Source organism: Narcine bancroftii, chromosome 2, assembly GCF_036971445.1.
Source record: "Narcine bancroftii isolate sNarBan1 chromosome 2, sNarBan1.hap1, whole genome shotgun sequence".
Lineage (NCBI taxonomy): Eukaryota > Metazoa > Chordata > Chondrichthyes > Torpediniformes > Narcinidae > Narcine > Narcine bancroftii.
The window spans coordinates 98,014,703-98,033,401 of NC_091470.1; the positions used below are offsets into that span (position 1 = coordinate 98,014,703).

At 37.5% G+C, this 18,699-nt stretch overlaps 1 protein-coding gene across 6 annotated transcripts in view; it reads right to left on the minus strand.

The window, feature by feature from the left end:
* Positions 1-247: 247 nt before the first annotated feature.
* The window catches only part of tia1 (TIA1 cytotoxic granule-associated RNA binding protein), a 44,644-nt gene continuing 26,192 nt past the window's right edge, over positions 248-18,699 (minus strand). For all 6 annotated transcript variants that reach the window (XM_069917609.1, XM_069917606.1, XM_069917607.1 and 3 more), the window contains 5 exons: positions 13,843-13,927; positions 12,991-13,114; positions 5,210-5,361; positions 3,304-3,423; positions 248-1,601 (listed from right to left, as the gene is read on the minus strand). In XM_069917609.1, coding sequence (XP_069773710.1) covers positions 1,526-1,601; positions 3,304-3,423; positions 5,210-5,361; positions 12,991-13,114; positions 13,843-13,927 — 557 coding nt within the window. In that variant the 3' untranslated portion in view covers positions 248-1,525. The remainder of the gene's footprint in view (positions 1,602-3,303; positions 3,424-5,209; positions 5,362-12,990; positions 13,115-13,842; positions 13,928-18,699) is intronic.

Here is an 18,699-nt window from a genome sequence, read left to right on the forward strand (position 1 = left end):
TGTATCTTTATTATATAAACACTATTTGACCTGCTGAGTTTCTCCAGCTTTGTGTTAACTTCAATCATGAAGTCTGAAGACGTTAGTGTTTTACTCCCATCAACACTGTCAACTGGTAGCTAGGTTTTTATACAATTCTTGTATCAAAGTCTTGACAATTTTTAGCTCCAATCAAGAATGTAATTATTAAAAGCAGACAAAATGAAGCAGAGATTTTTTGTGGCTGTGATTAAACAGAATAAAGGAGTTCAGTACGATGGCCCAATGACCGTTTTATTTATTGACCATTAATAACTGCTACAGTTTTAATGCCGACAAGGTCGTGCAGTTAACAAACCCAAATCCAAGTCAATTGGTCCTTCACAAACCTAGTTCATGTGATTTTTGCCTGGAATAGATATCCCCTGAGGTGAAGTTTTATTTTAATGCTGATGCGGCTTAAACAGAAAATAGAGACTTTTTCCTTTTATGGCCTGTTTAGCCTGCATCTATTCTTACAACTTTGATTGAAAACCCGCTTTTACCATCTGTGCTCATCCCATAGTGTCTGTAACAACAGGTTAGTCTACCAACCATTTCAATGACAACCAGGGAAGATGCTGGATGCACCACCCCCTCCCAGACAACTGCACCGACTCTGCAAGAGGTAAAAGCTGCCCATCCCATGACCAGCACTTCCATCTTATCTTCCATTCTAACAGGTAGGGATGGAGGAAGGGACCCAACATGAACAAATGAAATTGAAACAAATATTTCCATCTTGGAAAGAACTCTGTTCCATTTGTTTCAACATCCAACTTTAATAAAGATGAAGGCAATAAAAGTTTAAGTTCCACATCAAAAATTTAACCCAAAGAAAGCTTAATATTAACAAAATTTGTCATTGTATTTTCCAAGTGCCAGCCCTTGAATGTTAACAAAAGGGATAGTTTCCAGCTCTTTCTAATTTTGGGGGGGGGGGCCTTAAAAAAAATCCACTAGTTGAGTATGGTTAATCTGCAGTGCATCACACCACTGCAACAACAATTTACTTGAACTCCTGGTGCTGTGCTACTAGTCATTTTGGTAACTCAAAACAGTATTAGAAGAGAATTTGCTAAACAATCCAATGGATTAAAAAAAACATCAACCCATTTAAATATGCATATATTCTGGCAAAAGTTGCAAACATATCATTTGGGGCATATCACTATTTTGCCCAGATACTATTTTCTCCAAATAATACACAGGCAAGCTGTCATGTGAACATATTTTGAAGAGAAAACATTTTCACATTTGACTTAATGCTGCAACTATATTTTACAGAAGAGCATCAGAAGGACGAGATCCTGTATGTACACCACACTAACCAGACCTCTGCAAGTCAGTTGTCTCAAGTTTAATCGATTAAAACGTTTCAGTCAGTAGAATTGGCACAGCCCTCTTTGATCCAGAAGCCCAGGCAAATGTGACAATCACATTAAGACGATATTGATGAAAGCTTGTGAGGTTGGCAGTCTTCTCAGTTTTGTGACTGCAGAAAATTTCAACTGGAAGGTTTTCCAAGACATTGTGCTGTCTGGGAGACAACAGGCGGAAAACACAAATTTTCCCCTGGTAACCTAGGAAAAAGCATTTTAAAACAATGTACAACTGATATGCGATAAAATACATTTACAGTACCTCTTATGCATATGCAGCCAATATTGCGAGCTTAGCCGATCATTTACACTAGAATATACTACATTCTGAACACCCTCTGAAGAGACACGTCAAGAGAATGTTTTATTTTAAAAGTACTTTTTTTTTTATGAGGTGCTCCAAATAGTGACCTAGCCAAGAACAGACAAAACACATCAACTGTGGCAGGTGGGCTTGTTGCATGATTTGGACATCCCTGGCCATGTAACAAAACCCACAATTACCTGGTTAAGTCAGGGGTGCAAATGCCACATCACGGACAATATTTAAATTCTGCACCCACCCCCCCTCCCCCACCAATCATGTGCACAGGCTTTTATTTTGGGCAGAGATGCATTAGCAATCTCTAACAATAAAATGCAGCCTTCAGACACTGCTGTGTCAACTGCCCAAAGTGTTTACAAGCCAACACTTCAGTCATCAATCACAACAGTAAAATTATTCCTACCATCAGCCTCTTGAAATCATTTACAAAAACACAAAAAAAGTATCGTTGCCATGTGTTACTGGTGGAGGTTGTAAATATTTTAATCATCTTTACATGCATATTGCATATTCTGGAAAATCAGTTAACAACCACATATCTGAGTGCATCAGGATTATTCTAGTCCTGCTTCCTGATGCACCCACCACCTTCAATCCAACACAATTTGGCAGAAATGGTGCTAGTTTTATTTTGCCAGCGGCTGTACTTTTAAAAAAAATGATGCAAAGGTGTATTCATTTTAAAATGGAAATTCATTCAGATTTTGGAAGCAAGCTGACAGATACACTAAAATGATTTTTCTTCATAGTTACTTTACATCTGGAAATTTCAGCTTCAACCAGCTCCTGAGGAAATTGTTTTGCAGTGCCATGTGTATTTGCACTGCTATGATCCGGGAACTATGGTCCCAGATGATAGATGTTTTAGATGATACTGTCTCCCAGTATCAAATCCAAGTCCACACTAAGAAGTGCTTTTGCTATGAGTTCACTATGTTTTTAAAAAAATCAAAATTATTAAAATACTACTTGAAAATAACGAAATAACAGAAATAAATGCTTTCATTGCTATAGACTATGCTGTGTACATGCTGAGAGCTCAAGGGATTCTACAATTTTTCGTCTTTTCTGAGGGATCATAATATCCCTGAATAAACTACATTTACAAAGTATGGCCTTGTACAGTAGAAAGGTGGAAAACAGGATTATCTAATTTTATAGTTTAAAATCAAATTTGTGGAATGCAAAACTAAATTGCCTAGTGTCTGTATAGAAACATGGCATCTAACATTGTGCAATTTGTCTGCTTCATTTTACAAAAGTGGCAGGCATCACTTAGAAACCCCTGCTTTTATTTATACTCTTCAATGGCCATAGGAAAGACTGTAATCTTTTTAAAAAAATAAGAAACTGGGACAAAAAAATTGGCAAACATCCAGCATCTTTAGATAGCTTGGATGAGGCAGATTTCCATGATTTCTAAAAATGAATTGCTTTCCTTTTAAAATAAATACAATGCAGTTGACATCTTTCATTGATCTGGCTTTGAAAAAAATCTTTAAGTAAACAAAGGCTTGACGTGTCCACTGTGGCAGGAAACCACTGGCTATAGGTAGGAAGAGAGTCCATTCTGCTCACTGGGTCTGGTAGCCTGCCATGCCAAATCCTGCTTGGTTGGTTATCACACTGGGACTTTGACCTTGTGGAGGTTGGACTCCGTAGTTAGCACCCATCCAAGCAGCAGTGGACGGTGTCTGACTGCAAGAGAAAGGGAAGAGAAAAAAAATTACACAAAATTACTGGTTTCATATAAATGGAACCCAGAAAATTGCCTCCTCTTCCAAACCCTAATGCTCTAAGATGCCTACTGAATCACTAATTCAAACAGATGCTAAACCAAATTACTCAGCACTTCAGGAAGACAATTATTAAATAAAAATCTCACTGTTTCAGATAACCATCACCATTAACCACTGCCAGAAAATATTTGTAGATTTATGATGGAAAATTTGGGAGAAAGGAACACTTAAAAATAAAATCAAGTGAAGTAACGCCCATTCAAGATTGCTTCAATTGCATTTTTTTTTGCCCATTCATTATACCCTCTAATTTCCAAGTGTCCCAAAGTCAACTGGAACCTTGAATATACTCAACGACTGAACATTCACCTCAATGCCCTGAGATCAAGGATTCTAAAGATTTCCACCATGTGCCTAAAGAAATTTCTCTTCATCACAGTCTGAAATATCTGATTCCTTATTCTGGGAATTGCCTCTCAGCAATTACTGGTCAGGCCATCTCTGATCTTCTGCCTAAATGAAACAATTTCCCACTTTCTGGCCACTACAGACCAAGCTTTCTCAATTATCCCCATGACAGAAAATCTTGAAAAACAACTCAGGAAAATACATCTTTCCCATACATCTGAAACACACTCCGATAAATGTGACAAAATATCTGCAATTACTGCTGAAAATCCAAAATTCTTGAAAGAAAGGTTATTTTTGTTTGTCATACCTGCATGTTAAAATGATGCAGTTAAGTCAACGTATCTGCTCCATTTATGAACAAATGTTATGCAGTTTCACATCTTTAAAAAAATCTGTTCCTTTTTCTATTCTACCATCATTTTGCCCAGTCACTTAACTCATCAACATCCTGTTGGATGATATCTCTTTTCTGTTTATTCTCCCTTATGGCTTTAGTCAGCAGAAAACGTGGATACATTACACTCCTTTCTCATCCAAGTCACTTAACAAAATTATGAATAGCTGGTCCAAAGAAGACCACATGACCCTATCACAAATAAAACATCAGATAGAATGGTAAATACTTCATTCTATTCCTAGTTTATAAGAAAAAAAGATTCTCATTTATTTACTTTTTCAATTCCTTCATACAATACACTGATTGCCTGTGTTCTAAAGGCAAAACACAAAAGGAGACTCCAGTAAAGAAAGGTACTTTCTTTTGTCATATTGTAAACTGGAGCTCCATCACCAATGAAGCATTAGGGTGCAGAGGAGATTCACCGGAACATAGCTAGATTTGAAAATAAGTCTTATGAGGCAAGGTTAGCAGATTGAGCACTTTTCTCTTTGGAGCGAAGAAGGATATCTGAGAGGCATAGATAAGGTGGTCAATCAGCACCTTTTTCTCAAAGCAGGAATAGTAAACATCAGAGGTTATCTGTCCAAAGTAAAGAGAGGAAAGTTTAGGGGAGACAACAGGGGTTTTTTTTTAAATATAAAAGTCATGGATCCTGAAATGCCTTGCCTGGGGAGGAGGTGGCGGTTGGAACAACAACGGCTCTTAGACAGGCACATGAATAAAAGAAAAATAGAGGGTTACAAGGTAGGAAGGGTTTCTTAATTTTTAGTAGGAATATATAGGTTGGCACATCATCGAGGGCTGAAGGACCTGTACTGTGTTGCAATGCTCTATGTTCTATTAATTATTCCTCAACATGTCAGCCAGTTCCCTCAACAAGAGCCAATTCAGCAGATAACATTCCATATCAAGATATGAAAAAAAATTCTCTTACTCCATTCTGAATCCTTGTTGATTCCAAGCTTGCCCATAAACTCCGTATGGAGGCATTTGCCAGCCATTAGGCATATACTGCCCAAATTGTTGAGTATTTCCATACCACTGACCAAACTGGCTCCAAGGTTGAGGATAACCCATTTGATTTTGCTAAACAAAAACATTAAGAAATAACAATATTTTTCTCAAAACATACAAAATTTCTTATATCATGTGTTTATAATAAATTTCCTGAAACATGCATTAGATTGCAAAACATTGCTAGATTTGCTTTGCAGTAATCCTGTACACGTTTAACAATTTTCAGTTCTCCCTCCCAAAATTAAACATCATTTGACTGAACGCGACTTCTTTTCAAGTTGGTTCTGACTGAATCCTATCGCAACATGCCATCAAATTGAGACTTTGGAGAGCAGCATAAGATGCTGTGATCCATGGATGTGACAAGAATACGTTTGCTGGATAAATCTTATTACAGTGATCATGCGCACTTTTACAAGCTAGTTATTCATTTGTCATTTGCTCGGTTGAAAAAACTCTTTTCAGCAATTTAAGGCCCAAGCAATTAACACTGCATTGTTTGCCTCAGTTAGAATCATTTCCTCTCATTGAGATGTTCACAAAGTAACTCATATTGACAGTGTAAGATTGCTGGTTAAAACAATTTATGATTCAATGGATAGGATCACATTTTGTGAATGCACAGTATTTGATTGATCGTTTAAAGGTTCATTTTATTAGGAGTCACGTGATGGAGTAGTGGCCGGTCGGGAAAACCAGCCCTCTCCAGGAAAATAGGAAAAAAAGTTAGGAAAGAGCAAAGCATAACAAAAACAAAATACAAGAAATAGAAGATAAAGAAAAGAGAAAGAAGATGGCTCCCAAGAAGGAGAAAGTAAAAGCAACTGGAAAAAAAGTTGAAAAGTCACCGGAGAAAATAGAAGAAGGCCTTACCTGCACGAAGGAACAGGATGCTGTGGTGGCGAGGAGCGCCCGACCCTTGAGGTCAGTACCTGCCCTGCAGAGTCGCGACCCACCAGCCAGCGCACTACAAAAATGGCTCTCGGAGCCAAACAAAAGTGCGCAACTGCACAATCAAAGGAGAAAGAGGACACTGGCAGGAGAGGGGCTCAGCAGAGGAGCGGGCTGTCACAGAGCGAACGGCTCAGGGATGCCCGACAACAGGCGCTCAGCTGGAGGACGAGGAAGCCAGCAGAAGAGGGAGGTAGACAGAAGGATGACCGACGAGAAGATCAACATCAGGAAGCACAATAGACGAGCAGCCCAGGAGGGGAGGACCAGCAACAAGAGACCCAGCAAGAAGAGAAGAAGACACAAACACAGGCACAGACACAGAAGACCAAGATCTTCACAGAGAGATAGAAAGAAAAACAGATGGACAGAATATAGATAAAGCTTTTTTTGAAGAACAAATGAAAAGAACAGAAGATAAAATGCAAAGATTAGAGCTAGTCATGACAGAAATAGGGAAAATAGTAGAAAATGTGGAAGAACGAGAAATGGCTGTAGAAATGGAAGTGAATGACTTAAAAATAAATTGGAAGAAAGTGACAAAAAAAAATTAAGAGACACAAGAGTTGTTATCTCAGAAAATTGATATGTTGGAAAATTATATTAGGTGAAACAACATAAAAATTGTGGGCCTGAAGGAGGGTGAAGAAGGCACAGATATGAAGGAATTTATAAAAGAATGGATCCCGAAGGTCCTGGGAATGACAGAAATGGAAACAGAAGGGGCACACAGAGCATTAGCTACGAAACCACACACACATCAAAAACCAAGATCCATTTTAGTAAAATTTTTGAGATACATGACAAGATAAAATATACTGGAGCGGGCAAGGAATAAAGTTAAAGAAGACAATAAACCATTGGAATACAAGGGACAAAAAAAATATTTTTTTACCCAGACATAAGTTTTGAACTCTTAAAGAGGAGGAAGGAATTTAATACAGCAAAATCGATTTTATGGAAAAAAGGTTACAAATTCATATTAAAACAACCCCACGCTTAAAATATTTATACCCAGGGAGCAAAACAGACTGTTCTCAGATCCAGAGAAAGTGCAAGAATTCGCAGAACGTTTGCAGGACAGGAGAAGAGATGTAACAAGAATGAAGAATGGCGATAAAGAATATATAAAGATGTAAAAACAATGTATATGTAAAGAACTAAAGAGGGAAAAGAGAAGGGAAGGAAGGGGAAAAAGAGAGCTTTGTTATGTGTGCTTAAAAAAGTGTTTTCTGGTATATAGAAATGAATAAATGTATTCCATTAGAAAAAATAACATATAATTTAAAAAATAACATTACAATATTCGAACAAATATGGGAGCCATACATGAAACACAATAGAGAAATCCTACCATGGACTTCCACCACCTAAAATGACAGAAGGAGAAGATAACGAAAAGAACTGACTCAGTAAAATTTCTTGTTTATTTTTATTAAGTTGACAACATTGTTTAACGGGTTTAATGTATCGTATAGAATGAACTTCAAATAAATGGGGAAGGGGGTGAGGGAGAGAGGGAAGGGAGGGGGGAAAAGGGGGAGAAAATGACACTGTATATATTTAAGAAGAAAAATATCTGTATGTATCTTGGTCAATATGGTTTATAGTGTGAAAAATAAAAAAAAATTTTAAAAGTGTTTTCTGGAGAGGGCTGGGTTGAGGAGGAATAACCGTCACTGCAAAATCAGTTGATGCTGTGAACAAGATCGCAATCCAAATGAAAAGGGGTGTTGTGGTTGCCCGGCAAGGGATATGGGGCAACTCAGAGGGGGAGGGGGGGGGGAGAACGACATTTTGGGGTCAAGGTATTAGTGGATGTGGGAACTGCTGAGATACTTTATGTTTTAAATGTGTTATCATACATTAAGTGTAATAAGAGAAAACTAAGAGATGAAAATGGGGAAAAGGGAGATGGAGGTGGAAAAGAGGTGTATGCAAGATACAAGATGGCCATGTTGAACTATATGACCATAAACGTTAATGGAATACATAACCAAATTAAAAGGAAGAGGCTACTAAATTTATTGAAGAAGGAAAAAATAGATATAGCATTTGTGCAGGAAACGCATCTAACTGAAGCAGAACATCAATTAAAGAGAGATGGGGTAGGACAAGTAACGGCAGCATCCTACAATTCTATAATTCTAAAGCTAGAGGTGTAGAGGAGGAAATAATGGATCCAGCAGGGAGGTATGCAATGATAAAGTGTCAGATATACTCAGAATTTTGGAATTTGCTCAATATATATGCCCCTAACGAGGAGGATCTAAAGTTTATGCAGGATATTTTTTTGAAGAATGCAGACACACAAGGAAATATATTGATAGGAGGGGATTTTAACCTTAATTTGGACCAATGTTGGATAAAACTGGACAAAAGACAAGTAAAAAGAATAAAGTAGCCAAATTCATGGATAAATCAATGCAAGAAATTAAACTTATAGATATATGGAGGAGGCAACACCCAAGAGAGAAGGAATTTTCATTATTATTCGAGTAGGCACAAAACTTACTCAAGGATTGATATGTTTTTGTTGTCAGCCCATATTCAAGGGAGAGTCAGGAAAACTGAGTATAAAGCTAAACTACTATCAGATCATTCACCCCTATTATTAGCAAAAGAACTGGAGGACATCCCACCAAGAACATATAGATGGAGGTTAAACTCCATGCTACTAAAAAGACAGGAATTTAGGGAGTTTATTGAACGCCAAATTAAAACATATTTTGAAATAAACAGGATCAGTGAAAGACAAATTTATATTATGGGACGCAATGAAAGCCTTCATTAGAGGGCAGATAATAAGTTATGTGACTAAGATGAAAAAGGATTACAATCTGGAAATAGAGCAGTTGAAAAGGGAGATAGTAAGTACAGAAAAGGAATTAGTAAAAAGGGATGATATAACGAAAAGGAGAGACAAAAAAATTAAATACAAAACATTACAAACGTACAAGGTGGAGAAGAACATAATGAAAACAAAGCAAAAGTTTTACAAACTGGGAGAAAAAACACAAAATATTAGGCTGGCAACTTAAAACAGAACAAGCTAAAAGAACGATACTGGCATCAGGGAAAAAGAACAAACAAATTACATATAATCCAACAGAGATTAATGAAAATTTTAAGGAATTTTATGAATAATTGTATCAAACTGAGAACGAGAGGAATGATGACAAAATAGATGAGTTTTTAGCTAAAATTGATTTGTCGAAATTGCAAGAAGAGAAACAAAACAAACTAATAAAACCATTTGAAATAGAGGAAATACAGGATATATTAAAAAAAACTGCTGAACAATAAAACACCAAGAGAGGATGGATTTCCAACAGAATTTTATAAAACATTTAAAGAGTTATTAATTCCTCCTCTCCTGGAAGTAATGAACCAGATAGAAGAAACACAAAACTTGCCAGATTCATGTAAGACAGCAATAATTATAGTAATACCAAAGACGGGGAAGGATCCATTAACACCAGCATCATATAGACTAATATCTCTACTTAACACAGACTTAAGATAATAGCAGAATTATTAGCAAACAGATTGGCCGAATGTGTATCTAAAATAGTAAAACAAGATCAAACTGAATTTATTAAGAAAAGACGAACAGCGGACAATGTCTGCAAACTTATTCATCTAATCCACGCAGTTCAAGGAAATAAGAAACCAACAGTGGCTGTTGCTCTAGACGCAGAGAAAGCCTTTGACAGAGTAGAATGGAATTACTATTTAAAGTATTACAGAAGTTCAATCTACCAGAAAAATATATAAATTGGATGAAAGCATTGTATAATGGACCTTTGGAGAAGGTATGTATCAAGTCACTTTAAATTAAGTAGGTCAACTAGACAGAGATGTCCACTATCCCCCTCATTGTTCGCCTTAGCAATAGAACCTTTGGCAGAACTGATAAGACTAGAAAATAAAATAAAAGGAATAAAAATAAAGGAGTATAAAATCAGCTTATTTGCAGATGACATCATAGTATTCCTAACAGAACCAGAGGTATCAGTAAAAGAATTACATAAGAAATTGAAGGAATATGGAGAAATATCGGGGTACAAGATCAATGTAAATAAAAGTGAAGTGATGCCAATGAGTAACGCAGACTATACAGAATTTAAAAAAGAATCCCCATTTAAATGGCAAGCACAAGCAATCCAATACCTAGGGATCAGGTTAGATAATAACTTAAGCCACTTGTACAAACTAAATTATCAGCCACTAATAAAGAAATTGCAGGAAGACTTAGAACATTGGAAAGAATTACTGCTAACGTTGATAGGGTGGGTAAACTGCATTAAAATGAACGTGTTCCCAAGGATACAATACTTATTTCAAACGTTACCAATTCCTTTAACAGAAAAATTCTTTAAGGAACTAAAGAGAATAATAAGGAAATTCTTGTGAAAGGAAGGAATCCAAGGGTAGTGTTAGATAAATTAGCAGAGAGGTATAATCAAGGCGGTTTGCAGTTACCAAATTTTAGAAATTATTATAGAGCCGCACAATTAAGGTATTTATCAGATTTTTACCAGACAAGGGAAAAACCAGACTGGACTAAGATACAACTAGATGAAATAGGGGAAAAGGTACCAGAACATATACTTTATAAGTGAGATGAAAAGCTGGTGCAATATAAACTCACCAGTACTGCATCATTTACTTAATACATGGAAGAAGATCCACTTAGAAAGGAAAAAAAACGAATTATCAAATACCAAAATTACTATTGACGCAAAATCCGCGATTCCCTTTTACAATAGACAATCTTTCCTTTAGAGAATGGGAGAGAAAATGAATCAAAAGAATAGAAAATTGTTTTTTGGGAAATAATTTATTAACATTTGAACAGTTGAAGTTCAAATATGGAATAACTCATGGTACAATGTTTGCATATCATCAATTGAAAGCTTATTTAAAGGATACATTGGGAAACAGCTTGAGATTACCTGAAGGAAGCAGCTTTGAATATGTGATTACAGACACAATGATAATTAAAAGATTTATAACCAACATGTACATTAAGCTGCAAGATAAGGAAAATGAAATAAACTATAAATCCAAGCAGAAGTGGGAAAAGAATCTAAAGATGAAAAATGAAGTATGGGAAAAGTTATGTTCTGGAACTATGGAGAATACAATAAACACAAGGTTACACATGATACAGTATAATTGGTTACACAGGGTATATATCACTCCTCAAAAATTAAAAGAATGGGATTCAACATTATCGGTAGATGTTTTCGCTGCAAGAAGGAAAATGGGAACAACATTACATGCAACTTGGGCATGTACGAAAGTAAATATGTTTGGGAAGAATTAAATCAGATACTAAATAAAATTACAAAAAACATACCAAAAAAACCAGAGATATTTCTTTTAAGTAACATAAGTAGAGAATTAGGCCTCAAACTGGATAGTGAAAAAAAAATTCATTATGATATCCTTAGCTATAGCAAAAAAAATATATAATCTCAACTTGGAAAATGGAAGAGAGCCTGAGTATACAGCAATGGTACATGGAAATGAATAAATGTATTCCATTGGAAAAAAATAACAATTAAAAAAGTAAAGTCACAATGTTTGAACAAATTTGGGAACCATACATGGAACATATCAGAGAGAGTTTGCCTACAACCTCCATCGTCTAAAATGAGAATGAAAATGATAAGACAAAATGACTAGATTCAGTGTGTAATAAATAGATGACACAATTTTCTTGTTTATTTTCCTTTGTGTGAAGATATTGTTTTATGGTTTTATTGTATTGTAAATGTTGAATATTTATAGGTTTTGGAGGGGGGTGGGTAGAGGGGAGGGAGGGAAAAGGGGAAAAAAAAGGGGAGAAAAGACCACTGTGTAAATTTAATGAGAAACATTTGTACATATTTTGGTTGATATGGTTCATAGTGTGAAAAATAAAAAATTATTAAAAAAGGTTCATTTTATTGTCACTTAATAATACACTAAAAATGTAATATACAGCAAAACCCCTGGTATTGGCACCTATGGGGATTGGAAGATACTGGTAAGTGTATTTTCCAGTTGCTAGAAACTTACTCTAGCCCAATAGCTCTGCAATAAAAATAAACAATTTAAAAGACAAACCTACTATATTGAACTTACACTGAACAAATTTAACCACCACTGCATCTGCAGGTTCTTCCCCCTCCACTGAACTTCCCAAGAGATGATCAATAACATAATTAACTCTCCCTCCAAATTTACAGATAAAGCCTCTGACCGGGGTACTCTTACAAGCAGGGATAAGGAGACACTTTAAGAGAGTCACTCTAACAGATAGCAGCATCAATCAGCTCTTCATCCTGGGCGAAGTTATTGCTATTTCACACAACTTTATTCAAACAGCTGCTACGAGCAAAGCATGACCTGCTGAATATCTACTCCCATCGTCACCAAAGGTTTTTGTGTTACTTCACAGAACATTTAGTGTTACAATTTTAAACTTGCATTTTTTTTTTTTTTTTACCTATTATTGCATTCTTATATATTTTCCTCAAATTTTTTTGCCAGTTGCTTGAATTTTGGATCCCAGGGGTTTTAATGTGCATGATATGCTTCAACTTTTGTCTGCCATAAGGCAAACACCCTTACCCAAAGTTGCCTCTCAAATTAGAAATATATCCAAGCAACAACAATCTGAGATTCTTTTTTTCATAAACAACTTGTCAGTGATTAGATCTGCCTAATAGAGAAGAAAAAAAGATTTTAACTCACTTGTTGAAATTGTCCCATTCCATCAGGAGTTTCTTTTCCCCAGTAACATTTGACAATGTGTCCTTCTATGGTAGTTCCGTTGACCGAGACAATGGCATGTGCAGCACTTTCGTGTGATGAAAAACTAAGAAAAACAAACAAAACGTTGTGTACTGGCTTTCATGCTGCAATTATGTTTTACACCAGGGATAAATCGAGCCATTGGAGGGAACTGGTTGTAAAATTGCCGGACATTTCTTCTGCACAACAAATTAATTCTGAAAGGGTAAAATTAAAATTTAAAGCAACATTTTAAAAAATTGTTAAATTTAGTCTGACGTCTGCCAGAGATGGTCATAAAATGTCGAACAATTGCTAAATCTACAAAAAGTGTTAATGTCCTTAGCAGCATAAAAATCTTGGTTTTAAATTTATTGCAACAGATTTCTAAGGGACTGATACCTTTATCATCTATTATTTATCCAATTTTTTTCTAAAATGCTTAACCATTTATAATGAAATTAATGAATGATTTGCAAATGTTAGATTTACATTGTTTGTTAACTTGCATCAATAATATATTCAAATAAAATGTTTGGATGGCATAAAGGTTTTTCATTTGATAATGATTCCAGATTATATCACTGTGAATATTCCTGTTGAGCCATCAGTACTTTTTTGCTACATTTGTATCTAATTTCCATGTTGGTTTCCTAAGTTTGATGGACTTGAGTGAAGATAGTAAATTAAATGTTCCGAATTTCTGAAGGGTCATCAACCCAAAATGTCAACTGTTCCTCTCTCCACTGCTCCTTGAGCAAATCAATTCCAGCACTTTGCTTTTACGACTGATTATTCATGCCCTGAACATACCGTACAAATGAATATCCTTTCTCAGGAAACACCCTGATTTCCATGATTTGTCCAAAAGGTGAAAATGTCTGGCGCATGAGTTGCTCTAAAAAAGAAAAAAATCTTTTGAATGCAAGGTTTAAATAGAATACTTCAGCAGATGTAGGATTAATGGATATGGTATGCATTGTAAATACTCTCCATATTCCCAGAATACAAGTTACCTCAAAGTATTCCACATTTCTAGGTTTATAGGTCCCTCTGGTTTTTAGAACATCCAACTATTCAGTTATTTGACTTCAACAACTTTGTGATGGAGAATTCCACAGCTTCACCACTCAGAGGGAGAATTTTTTTCCTTTTTTGTTTGAAACAGCTTACTCCTTATCCTAGATGATGGCCTCTGCTCACGAATTGTCTGACCATCAGGAATAGCTTTCCTAGATCTAATCTGTACAATCCTGTTCAAATTTTGTAGAGGCTCCAATAGCTCAGTGGCTAGAGCACTGGTCTTGAAAACCAGAGGTCGCAAGTTTGTTCCTCGCTGGGGCCTCATTTCTGTGAGCAGCACTTGACAGAAGTGGAAACTTTGTCTTCCTTATGGTAGACAAAGTTAAAGAATTTCATGTATGTTACATTCTAAATGTAGTATTACATGACAATAATGGAACCTTTACCTTTAGATTTCTACGAGATCCTATCTTTCTTTTAAACTCTCTTGATACAAGCCTAATTTGACTCAATCTCTCCACACGTACCAGTCTTGCCATTTTGGTGAACCTTTACTGAACTCCCTCCACTTCAAAAGCACCTTTCCTCAGATAAGGAAACCAAAATTCACACTATACTTCAGGTGCAGTCTCACCAATTGCAACAAGACATCCTTGCTCCTGTACTTGAATCCTCTATGAAGGCTATACCATGTGTCTTCTTCTGTTCCTTGCTTACTTTCAGCAACTGGTGTACTGGACATCCAAGTATCATTGTATCTCCCCTTTCCCAATTTATTGTCATTCAAATAATGTTTTCCTTTCCAGTTATTACCACAGAAGTGGATAACATTTATCCACATTATGTTGCATCTGCCATGTACTTGCCCACTCCCTCAATTGGTCTAAGTCCGTTGTTAGATTTTATTTATCACATTCTTTGAAATCCATGGCTGAACTACCTTTTCTGTTTTACTTTTTCTCCACACGTGAATGAATGAACATTACAATTAATGTTAATGAGCAATCGAGTTCAACAGTTGAAGGGAAAGGAGGTCAGGTGACCCAAACATCACTATAAAAGTGAGGGTCTGTGCAGCAGAGCTGGGCATTGTTGGAGTGGGCTGAGTCAGGGTGGAAAGGCCTTGGCTCAAGGGGCTTTGGCAAATAGGGGCTGAGGTGGTGGTGTAGGAGTTGAAAAAAGAAAGGGCCACCCTATTCAAGGAACAAAAAAGGATTCAGCAGGTAGGGGCAGGTTTAATTAATTTTTTTCCTCTTGTCATAGACAATGGGAATGGCAGGGAAATGCTCCTCTTGCAGAAAGTGGGTGGTCAGGAAAGCCCAGCAGTATCCCTGACAACTTCCTCTGCAAGAAGTGCATCCAGCTGCAGCTGCTGACAAACCAAGTTAAGGAATCGGAGCGGAATTGGATGTACCCTGGATCATTTGGGTGAAAGGAATTGCAGGGACACTATTACACCAAGAGGAAGCTAGACTGTCAGGAGAGGGAAAGGGAACAGGCAGACAGTGCAGGACACCCCTGTGGCCATTCCCCTCAATAACAAGTATGCCACTTTGGATACTGTTGGGGGCAGGGCGGGGCAGGTCTGGGGAAGCCACAGTGATCAGATCTCTGGCACAGAATTTGGTCCGGTGGCTAAGGGAGGAGAAGAGGCAAGCTGTAGTGATCGGGAATTCCATAATTAGGGGGAGAGATAAGAGGTTCTGTGGAAGAGATTGAGTATCTAGGATGGTACGCTGCCTCCCTGGTGCCAGGGTCTGAGATATCTCAGATCGCGTTCACTGCATTCTCAGGAGGGAGGGTGAGCAGGCAGATGTTGTGGTCCATAAAAAGACTAATGATGTGGGTAGGAAGGGAGAGGAAATTCTGCAAGGAAACATCAAGGAGTTAGGTGCTAAATTAAAGGACAGGATCACCAGGGTTGTGATCTCAGTATTGCTAAGGTGCCATGTACTAGTGAGGTTAGAAACAGGAGGACAATGCAGCTTAACACATAGCTAAAGATGGTGCAGGATGGAGGGCTTCAGGTTTCTGGATCATTGGATTCTCTTCCAGGGAAGGTGGGACCTGTTCCGATGGGATAGTTTGCATCTGAACTGGAGGGGAGAGTAATATCCTTAAGGGAAGGTTTGTTAGTGCTACTCCTGTGGGTTTAAACTAGATTTGCAGGGGATGGGAACAAGAGCGCCAGAGCATTTAGAGGAGTGAAGAAGGAAAAGATGGTGAAAATTGCTTGCACCAATAGAATTCTACAGATTGCACTTTATGGAAATGTTCTCAGGTTCATCTATTTCAATACAGTTTGTACAGAGCATTGTAGAAAAGGTAGTCGAGCTTAGAACGTAGATTGAATGTGGAATTATGACATTGTGGAAACTGCAGGAGGGACAGGACTGCCAGCTTTAGATGCGATAGAACGGGGGGGATGAAAAGCAGAGCAGTGCCATTGCTCATCAGGAAAAAGGCAAATTTTGAGTAAATTAGAGAGCATCTAGAATGCAAGAATTGGCTAAGTTGTTTTCCGGCAAGGTTGTGCGAGTAAGTGGAGGACCATCATAGGTGAAATTTTGAGAGAACAGAGTTTGTATGATTCTCTCAGGATTAAAGGCAAGGTTAGCAGGCATAGGGAACCTTGGTTTTCAAGGGATATTAGGGATCTGGTTCGGATAAAGAGAGAGATGTATATTAGGTACAGTTAACAAGGAGTAAATGAGGTACTTGAGGAGTATAAAAATGTGAGTAAAACCTCAAGAAAGAAATCAGGTTGGTGTAGCAGTTACAGCAACATTTTTACAGTGCCAGCGATCAGGACTGGACCTGGGTTAGAATCCTGCATTGTCTGTAAAGAGTTTTCTCTGGGGGATCCAGTTTCCTCCTACCCTTCAAAAACATATTGGGTGTAAGTTAATGGGGTGCAAATTGGGCAGCACTGGCTTGGAGGGCCAAATGAGTCTGTTTCATTGTTGTATGTATGATTTTTTTTTAAATTTAAAAGAAGACATGAGATTTGGCAGACAATGTGAAGGAAAATCCTATGGGTTTCTAAAGGATAGTAAGAGACAAAAGTTGGTCTCCTTTAAGATCAGAGTGTCAGTTTTGTATGGAGCCAAGAGAGATGGGGAAGATCTTAAAATTATTTTTTATACTCAGGAAACAGGCGCAGTCATGGGAAGTAAGGAAAACGAGCAGTGAGGACATGGAACCTATACAGATTAAAGAGGAGGTGCTTGCTGTCTTAAAGTACATAAGGGTCGAAAAATCCTCAGGGCCTGACAAGATATTCCCTTGGACCTTGAGGGAGACCAGTGTAGAAATTGCAGGGGCTCTGACAGAAATATTTAAAATGTCACAGGTGTGGTGCCAGAGGATTGGAGGGTAGCTCACATTGTTCGATTGTTTTTAAAAAAAGCTCCAAAAGTAACCCTGGAAATTATAGGACGGTGAGCCTGACTTTAGTAGTAGGTAAATTATTGGAAGGTGTTCTAGGAGATCAGATACACAAGTATTTGGATAGTCAGGGAATGTTTAGGGATGGTCAACATGACTTTGTGCATGGTAGATCGTGTTTAAACCAATCTTATAATTTTTCGAGGAAATTTAGCGAAGGAAAAGCTGTGGATGTTGCCTACATGGGAGGTTAGTCCAGAAGGTTCAGATGCTAGGTATTCATGGTAAAGTAGTGAACTGGATTCAACAATGGACAGAAGAAGCCAGAGAGTAATGGTGGATGATTGCTTCTCAGACAAGTGTGAGGTGTTGCATTTTGGAAGGAGAACCAAGAATGGAGCAGCATGGTTGGCTACAGTGCCAGCGATTGGGACAAGGGTTTGAATTCCGTGCTGTCTGTCAGGAGATTGTATGGGTGGGTTTCACCCAGGGGGTCTGGTTTCCTCCCACCGTTCAAAAAAAATGTATCGGGGTGTAAATTTGGCGGCACGACTTGTGGGCCAAAATGGCCTGTTACCCTGCTGCATGTCTAAATTTAAAATTTAAATTTTAAAAGGACATAAACTGTAAATGGTAGGCACTGAGGAATGTGGTAGTACAGAGGGAACTGGGAGTACAGATACACACTTCCCTGAAAGTGGCGTTACAGGTGGATAGGGTTGTAAAGAGAGCTTGTGGCATATTGGCCTTCATAAATCATAGGACTTGGGATGCTATGTTAAAGTTGTATAAGACATTGGTGAGGCCAAAATTTGGAGTATTGTATGCAGTTTTGGTCTGCTAACTACGGGAAAGATATCAGTAAAATAGAAAGACTGCCAAGAATATTTACTAGGATATTGCCTGGACTTCAGGAACTGAGTAACAGGGAAAGCTTAAACAAGATAAGACTTCATTCCCTGGAGCATAGAATAATGGGGGAGATTTGATAGAGGTATTTAAAATTATGAGGTAGATAGACAGAGTAAACGTAAATAGGCTTTTTCCACTGAGGGTCGGTGAGATACAAACCAGAGGACATGGATTAAGAATAAAAGGGGAAAAGTTTCAGGGGAACATGTGGGGGAACCTCTTCACACAGAGTGATGGGAGCATGGAATAAGCTGTTAGCTGAATTGGTGAATGAGGGCTCAATTTTAACATTCAAGAAGAATTTGGACAGGTACATGGATGGGAGAGGTATAGAAGGCTATGGACTAG